The 9,512-nt window shown below is 36.3% G+C and overlaps 1 protein-coding gene across 4 annotated transcripts in view; it reads right to left on the bottom strand.

Annotated features, from left to right (window-relative positions):
* The window catches only part of LOC106467380 (histone acetyltransferase KAT7-like), an 88,440-nt gene that overhangs the window by 64,087 nt on the left and 14,841 nt on the right, over positions 1 to 9,512 (bottom strand). For all 4 annotated transcript variants that reach the window (XM_013927732.2, XM_022395558.1, XM_022395560.1 and 1 more), the window contains exon 5: positions 833 to 923. In XM_013927732.2, coding sequence (XP_013783186.1) covers positions 833 to 923 — 91 coding nt within the window. The remainder of the gene's footprint in view (positions 1 to 832; positions 924 to 9,512) is intronic.

The raw sequence follows: 9,512 nt of genomic DNA, 5'->3' as shown, positions 1-9,512 counted from the left end.
AATAAATATATATAAATGTATAATGTTATGAGATTTAAGCTATTTAGTTTAAACATTTACGTTTATGTTTTCATGTTGTAATTTGTTGTCATTTTAGAATAAAAGAGGCATAATTTATATTTATTTCTTAATTTTTATGGTGATTATGAGTTCAGTCAAATCTATCAAGCCAGTACAAAGAATCGTTAATGAAAATAACAGATAAAATATAAAGTTTTTTCTTAAGAAACATTTAATAAATGAAAATTACTTTGCATGTTAGATAAGCAAAATGCGAAAAAAAAAAAGACATGAGAGAAACATTCCTTAACAAACCTTAAGAGTGGATAAAAAATTTGATATTTTATGTATGAAAGCATTTTAATGCTTAATGATAACCTGCCAAATTTTGTTAACATACACCTACTAATTTAAAATTTATAGTATGAAAACTATAACAAGCACAAAATTGTTACGAGGTCAGTCCCAGGGTCCAAGCCCGTGCTGAAAGAGTTAAAGAGATACTACATAACTGTAGATTAGTCGAAGAAAGGTTCTATAAAATAATAAAAACGAAATTAGTTAAACTAGTAGATGTATGTATTTAAACAGATTGGACTAATTATGACAGAGCTTTCATCTAGCTTTGTGGGAAAATGTTACTAGTTTACCAACACTAAAATGCTTGCAATAAAAATAATGTGTAAATAATCTGTCTAAAGTAAATTTATAGGTTTCAAGTTTGTGAAGATTACAACTAAATTTAAAAGTAAATGTTTCCAAGTTCCACACACTAAAAAAGTTTAAAACAACACCATTAATAAACACATCAACTAGTGTAACAAAAACATACCTAATCTTCCTGTGGCTTTGATCCTTTGGTTTGCTCCAAGGCATTTTTGATGATATGTACAATCACACTTTTTACAGATTAATAATGTAGACTGAAAATAGGAAGAGAAAAAAAGTGTTTGAAAATAATCTAGATGTTTCAGCTTGTTATAAATGAAGATTCATTCATTTTTACTAAGTGTTTAGTCTACCTCATATTCACTGATTGCAGATCATGTTCTGTTCATTTCTTTACATTTCCCCAATTGAAGATGCAGTGGCAGGGTATTCACCTTACATTTAAGAGTTAGTTTTTTAACTTATTGACACGTCTCTTCTACATCATGATAAACATACTGCCACTGTTATTTAGCCAGAAAAAGAACTTTCAAATCATTTGAATTTTACAGAACTAGTTTTTTTTTTTCTCTGGACACAGCTTGGACATAATCTGATATTATGCATATAAGTTACCATTAATTTGTAGTTTTCATTCTTACATCTAGTCTAACTTTTTTATCTACTAACTCTCTGGCAAAATAAAATTATATCAGTTTGTATCAGGAAGCAAAGTACATGTAATATTATGATGGGTCCTACCAAGCAACTATATAACTGACATACAAACAACAACTATATTACTATGCAAGTAATTCTAAATAGCATTATTCAAAAATGTGAATGAACTATAGGGAAATCCAAGGAAAAACCAGTTTTGGGAATTGCCTATACCTACTCCCCACCACCACCAAGTTTCCCTTCAAATCTGCATTGATCTGATCACTGAAACTGAAAACTCAAGTACAATGACAAAAAAAATCATAAAATAAGTATTCAAACATTTATTATTTGGTTTCCATATTTTTTCTGTGAATAACTCCAAGCATCCAGCTGTTGTACAATAATACATCAGTTAGTAAGTAACTAGAATATTTAATGATACAACCACCCCCACCTTGCCTAGTTTGACTAGTATAACTGAATTTAGTGAATTGGTGTAACAAACAAAGGGGAATATGAAATTTGTTTAAAAATGAAAGCAGGTCAGTTGACAGTTTTATTCCTCATACTTGTAATTCTGTTAAATGAGCTAATCTTTTTACTAGTTGTTATACACTGATGTTAAACATTCAATGTCCATTGGCAGCTGTAAAATTTAGTTTTAAAACTAAATGCATAGTTTTAAAATATAATTGTATAAGAGCTTAAATTAAGCAAGAGCAATCACCCATCTAATGTAAGTTGTTATATATTACACTCTCACTCACACACATGTTAAGTAAGCCCAAAAATGAACAAAATGCATTAAAACCAACCTTGGAAAAATAAACACAAGACTAATAAAACACATGGTATAGATATACATGTACTGTATACTATGTCTACCATATCAATTGTCATGCTATGTAGTGTTAACCAATTAAACTGAGCAGTAGCTCATATGTAAGTATGTGTGTCACAGTAAATGATAATTTTGGTTCTTTGAGCCTACTGTGTGGATAATAATTATGCATTAGCCTTTTCAACTTTCTTTGAATCATTACAAGTCATAGCAAAAATATTATTTATTGTGGTTTTAGAAATGTCAGACCTGCTTTATGAGGTGTTAATTTGCATTTTTAAACATGCAGGTAGTATTGAACTTTCTGTGTAAACATGAGGTATTCATATCCTTCAAATACAACAGAAATACTAACCTTATTTGAAAATGTTTGAAAGTATGAAGCATTCATAGGGTTCAGGGATCCCCAATAAAATTATTTTCAGCACTTTGAGTTCTAAATTGAATTTCCTGACTTTTACTTGTTAATCTTTTTTACCATCACTTTAAGAAAATTTGAAAAAAAAATTATTACAGACCACGTAATGTAATTATATTGTACATATATGGCACTCACATAAAAGTTCTCACACTTTTAAAAAACCATCACTCCATTTGTCATTTAACCAGCAATTGCAATGTTAGCATATTAAAAGATAAGCCTTGGATTGAAGTCACTCAAAATAACCTCAATTACTAAGACCCAGTAAATTACAAAGGAACTAAAATGTATAGTATAAGGAATGGTCTCCCAAGACCATTTAATAGTGTTTAAATCTCTTGCTACAGACTCTGTCAAATTGGCCAAGATCTTGACCCCAAGCTGACCTTTACAGTTTTAATACTATAACTTCTAATACATTCTATGTATCATCACAAAATTTTGCACACTTTCAGTAAGCATTAAGTATTTTGTAAACAAAAATATCAGAATTTTTAATGAAGTATTTTCACTAAAAATTTCTTTGAATGTATGGAGTCAAATTGTTGACTGAAAGTTATTATTTTCCTATACTGAAAATGTATTTCCGATTAGCTATTCTCGTCCAGTGCTGCCCTCTATATATGAAAATTTTTCATGATGCATGCCATAAACCTTCTGCTCCCCCCTATTGGAATCAAATGATTCCAACATGTCTCTCATGCAAATTGTCATATGCCACTTCTCCACCAATAGGAGCGTGACACACATGACACATATATATGTCTCTAACTGAACTATCACTTCGAAGTTTGGCAGAAGATGTAAGCACTGGAGAAAAGTGGGGAGGAAGAGTGGGAAGTGTGCAAAGAGGGAAATACCTATCAGAAATACATTTTCAGTATAGAAAAATTATAATTTCCGATACAGTACTTCCCTCCTCTCACAACATTAGCTAAATTCCCCCATAATGATTAGATGGAGGGACTGGTGTGAGGGAATGACAGAAGTACCCCCAAAAGCTTCCAAAGGATACCCCTGGAGATGAGAGAATCAGATTCAAAAATATGAGGAGCGGAACAGCACCACTTCTGACTAGGTATACTCTTCATCCATCTATGAAGTGTGGAGGAGATAAGGGTTGAAAAAGAGGAGCACATCCAAGTGGGAAAGAACTGTGGCAAGATATTCTAACCATGTAAATATACATGTATCTCAATCCCACCAAGTATAAAAGTGGGTAAAACAAGAATGTGCCCCTAGGTGTAGAGCAGCTAGGGCACAACGGACTGTACTCAGTAAATCAACTACATTCAAAAGCCATGCCTCTGGGAACTGACATCAACGCAAGGGTAGGATGAGGATCATACCGTCTTTACCTCAAGTTCAAGAGACTGGAGGGAAAATGGAACCACTCCCACTCCTGAGCATGACACATGTATTAGTTTTAATTGATCAATCCCGGTACCAGACATCCAGTATCAAAAGGATGTCCATATAATATAAATCAATTCCCCACCAGTGAAACTGACCAGAAGCATCTGAAAAACAATAACATCCCACATTAAGATACAACGAGGGATACCAAAAAGGACAGAACCAGAACATTTCCCCTTGATCTCCACTGTGACCCACAACACAGAAGGAGTATGATCAAGGGAGGAAGACAGACACCCTAAACACATGTGAGGACTTATGTTTATTGGTTATATTCTAAATCCAAAACCCAGCCATGAGGTACTGACATCCACGTGGGGGTAGGATTAGGGCTTCCAATCGAAGGGGTGAACTGCACTTTGACATCTCACTCGTTTGTGGATGTATATTGTATATTGGAGGTGAGAGTCCAGAGGAATGTCATCACCTGAGACAGTGCAATGGGTGACCACAAAACCCCATTTTGAACAGCAGACCATACAAATTTATTCAATACAAGGCATGGCAGGGATTGGCAGATATACTCTTCTGCTTTACCCATGCAGTCCATGGGTAGTATGGGAAAGTTTAAGAAAAAATTACATCACAATGTTATTCACCAACAAGCAATCTTATGGAACACCCCATCTCAATAGTGAGCACTGCAACGCCATGAAAGATAAAGCTCAAGACAACATGGCTGTAGAGTGCAAATTTCTGATTGAAGAATATCTGGTCAAGCACCACTCGCCACAGAGCAAGATTCAAATCAAGAATAAATGAAGCAAGAGCCCCTGAAATGAAAAGAATGTATGAATATAGACTTACCTAGTCAAAGTTGCACTGAAGCTTGAAGAATGGCCATAGGTGGAAAATAAAAATCCGAGGAATAAGAAACCACAATACGGTGTAAATAATGGGAGATGAACATATTAGGTGCAGTCCATATGCCCGATTGTAGGATTTCCTTCAATGGCTGACAAAGACGAGATGCAAGGGAAAAGGTGAGTTGTTGAATGTGGTGAGAAGACACCCTGAAGAAATTCCAGTGGGAAGAAGGCAAGGAAGAATAAGCCAATTGAATCAAACATTGAACCCAATTGGTGATGGTGAAAGAGGATAGATCACAAACAGAGGAAGTCTGCCAAAGGATAAAGATTCAGGAACAGGTAATATAGCAATGAAGGATACAGACCGGTCATAAAGTCTATCCGGATCGAGCCAAAGTTAAAGATGAGAAATAGAAGGATGGGAAATAAGCAAAAAGGAGGAGTTACCCTCTCTAGCCGCTGAGGTCTTTGGGATAAAGGAACAATCTGGATAAAGGAGAAGATAGGTGTGGCGATAAAGAGTACGCAAAACATCATTGTAGAACAAATTAGACCTTCGATGTTCACAGGCTAAGAGGAAAAGGAAATGTTTTAGGGAAAGGTGAAACATGAGGAAATAGGTTCAAATAGAGGTAAAGTGAGGGATTAGAGGACCACATTAATATCCCAGTCCAGAAGACTAGGCCGTCTGGTGCGACAACGAATCCGGAAGGAACGCATTAACATGGTAAGAGCAGGGAAAGCAAAAATTTGACAGTATCAGGATAACCCAGCAGCTTGATAACCTGAGATCAAAGACCCCCAGTCAAAAAGACTCAGCTACATGAGCCATAGTAGGTTGGTCAGCGGGGAATCCCTGAGTATTGGACCAACTGTGCAACACCTTCCATTTTTGCTGGTACACCTCCATTGAAGAAGGACATATATAATGAGCCAAAAGGAAAGCTACTCAAAATGAGAAACCTGATCTCCTCACCAAGGATCGCATAAAAGTCGGGCGTGAAGATGAAGGTCATGAATGGTGGGAGTTAGAACTGGTAACCGAGGTTGACAAAGAAGGGATACTGGAGAAAAAAGTTGCAGCTGGTGTAGTCATGGAAACCATGTTTGAGCTGGCCAATAGGGATCGATCAGAAGGGCTCAACATGGACTGGTATGGATGAGAGAGACCACCCAATGAAGTAACAAGATAAACACGAAGGAATTTGTGGGACCCATCCTGGCTGAAAGCATGGACCGCCAAAGCCTGAGGATGAGATACAGGGGACCAAAAGAGGTGTAATTTGTGATTGAGAGCTGTGGCAAATACATGTAAGTGTAGAAAACACCACATATTGTAAAGACACCAGAAAAGAAGGGTTTCTAAAAACAACTCCATTGGATAACTTTTGTCAGGGTGGGAAAGATGATCCAATACGAGATTGAAAGCACCCAGAACTTGGCAGGCAATGATATGAATGTGGTGCATGTGGGCCCAATATAGGAGATCCAATGTATAAAAACAGAAAAATCTTGACCAGGTGCCTCCTTGGTGACTGATATATGCTACTACCATATAACTGTTAGAAGGAATTATCACCAGACAATGTCTGGCAAGAGGAAGGAAGTGATTCAAAGCCCAATGGACCACAAGAAGCTCAAGGATGTTGATATGCAAAGACTGCTTGTCAACAAACCAACGACTTGAAGTCTCCTGGTGATTGACCCATGCACCCCAGCCCTGAAGGGTTACATCTGTGAACAGATGTACATTTGGACGAGGAGAAGGAAGTGGGATGCCTGCCAATGTATGGGCCTTGTCCAACCACCAAAGCAGATCTATCAATAGGACATGAAGAAGGGTAATGGAAGCTGACAAGGGATTCTGAACAAGTTTCATTGATTGTGAAGAGCCCACATATGTGCATGACCAAGGGGGACCAGTGACATCATTGAAAGCCACATCCTCAAAAGCGATAGAACATCATGAGCAGAAAGTGAGGGAGCTGAAAGGCCATGGTGAAATAAAAATTCCATGGAATGAAGTCATAGAGGAGAAGGTTGGACAAGATATTGGGTAGAACAGAGGAAGAACTTATCCAATTTGATTAACCAGCCCAATTAAACAGCCACGTGAGGGAGCTAACAAGTATGGCTGGCTGACATCAGTTCAGAATGAGCCAGAAGAAGCCAGTCATCCATATAATGGTGGAATCGCAGCCTCAGAGCATGAAAATGGTGTGCGAAAGTTCTGACCACCCAACATAAAATGGGGCAGAAACAAGACTGAAGGGTAGGGCATGAAATTGGTAAAATAGCCCATGATGGACGATCCGAAGATATGAACGAGACTTTGTTGAGACAGGGATGTGTAGATAAGCATTGGCAATGTCTATCTTAGTCATCCATAAGCCTGGAGAAAACACTCACCACAGGGTGAGAAATGACTTTATGGCAAAACAGGGCAGTTGAACGAATTGAGTAAGGCGGGACAAATCAATGCCAGGTCTCAGTCTTTGGTTTTCTTGGGAACAACAAAGAGTCTGGAATAAAAACCTGGTGAAGTATGTACAACAGGTTCAATGGCCTGCTAAGATAGTAGGTCCTGAACCGCCTCTGACAGACACTGCCCTGTCATTGGTTCCAGAGGCAGAGGGATGGAAATGGGTATAGGAGACATGGGAGATAGGGAAAAAAGGGATCACAAATCTTTCCAATAAAACTTGAAGAAATAAATGATCTTTGACGAAAGAAAATCAGCAAGTCCAGCTACCACTGAACCAGAACCCACCAGGTAGTCACTGATACTGTTGGTGATGTGATGTGTGATGTTGAAAAAGACGACAAGACGTGGCACCTTGATGATAAGATGCTGGTAAATGGATGTGACATGTGAAGATTGATCATGTAGTAAGGAAGGCCGTGGTTCATAAGAAATGGGTGCAAAGGATAAAACATCACATACCTGAGAAACGAAATTCAAAAAGATCATAGTAGGCCTAACTGACTCCTCAGGAATGGCATTGCAAAACACAGCAAAATCAGAAGGTGGAAATAGGCAATCCAAGTTCTCAACAGACTGAACAGACTCAGCATGTTCGGGAGGAAGTGGAGAAGGTCTGGAGATAGCGGTTGACCTATGTAATGTGAATAAATTCTGATAAATCTCCTGCTGGGTCACCTGCACCTGAGGCCTATGACACAATGCTAGTTGCAGGTGTGACCTTCCAAAAGTGGTAACATGAAGTTCAGAATTCATAATCAAGAAGAGTCAACCAAAATTGAAATTATTAATAATAATAATAATGCAACTGTAATAAACTGGGATTAAATTAAAGTGAAGAAATAGTCTTAATAAACTTGGAAGTAATTTAAATGAAAACTACTTCACGAGTATACTAAAGTTGAACATGAAACTTGAAACAAACAAAGAAACATGTTCAAGCACAAGCATTGCTAAACGAGAAGTGATAGTTTGGTAGAGGTGTATAGAGGGAGTTACATGCATCATGCTCCTATTGGTGGAAAAGTGACACATGCTGATTTGCATGAGAGACAAGTTGGAATCATTTGATTCCAATAGGGGGAGCAGAAGGCTTCTGGCATGCATAATGAAAAAAGTTCGCATATAGAGGGCTGCATTGGACGAGAATAGCTAATCCTGTGAGAGGAGGAAAGTACTGTATTGGAAATTGACAAATTTCATTTGCATAATCTTTCAAACTTCCCAAATGAGCAAATTTCAAGCATTTTCAGTAAAATTACATATTTTATCAGTTATTTTTTCTACCTTAACTCTATAACACCATAGAAAATATGAAATAAATATCAATTACCTTTTTTCTTTCTAGAATGACTTCAAATTGTAACACAAAACTACATTTGTTTATCTTAAATAGCTTAAATCTCATAACAGTATACATCTTTTTCTACTTAAATGTTATTGTTTTGTCCTTTGATCTCTGCCTAACTAATAATCCCACTACAAAAGTTGTAAATCCCATGGCAAACATGTAAGTCATGTTATCTTATCAAATTACGTAAAACACATGCTACTCATGAGCGTACATCATTATTTTTTTCTTTATCTGACCTAATCCAACATAATAAATTTCTAACTTTAAAATCCTAGTTACTTTTATAATAATAAATAAAGAATACACATGAAAAACAGGAAATATAATACTTACCTTGATCTTTATTTTTGCTGTCGTCTGTCAATGAAGCTTAACCCTACATTTTTAAACTAATGGAACTACTACATTAAATATTTTTTATTTAATTAAACAATGCACCTAAGAATACAGAATAATAAGATGTAAAAAGCAGACAACATATGATAACTATCATAATTTTTATAGCTTCCTAACTATACCATAAGAGCCATTAAAAATTCACTAAGCTAATCGATGTTTTTCCTGTGTAAATAAAGTTTGAACTGGAAGTGAAATGGACAATTGTCTGTACAGGAAACAACATAATATAATTTGCCATTTGATTGATTAAAACTTTGGCTTTCTATTGGTTCTAAATAATATGGTATTAAACATTAGTGAGAACTATTGGCAATTTGTGAATGAGTGAATGTGGCAGATTGGCATGGCAAGAGGGGTCTGATTTTTTATTTTATGGCTCTGTAACCATATAAGATTGAAGGCTATAAATATTATCCTTTGCCTGAGTGATAACAATATTATAATGAACAATTTACATTAAATTGCATACTTCTCAGAGA

Source organism: Limulus polyphemus, unplaced genomic scaffold (genome assembly GCF_000517525.1).
Source record: "Limulus polyphemus unplaced genomic scaffold, Limulus_polyphemus-2.1.2 Scaffold2593, whole genome shotgun sequence".
NCBI classification, from domain to species: Eukaryota; Metazoa; Arthropoda; class Merostomata; order Xiphosura; family Limulidae; genus Limulus; species Limulus polyphemus.
Note: the sequence above shows the minus strand (reverse complement) of the source record. Positions and strands in the feature narration are given on the sequence as shown.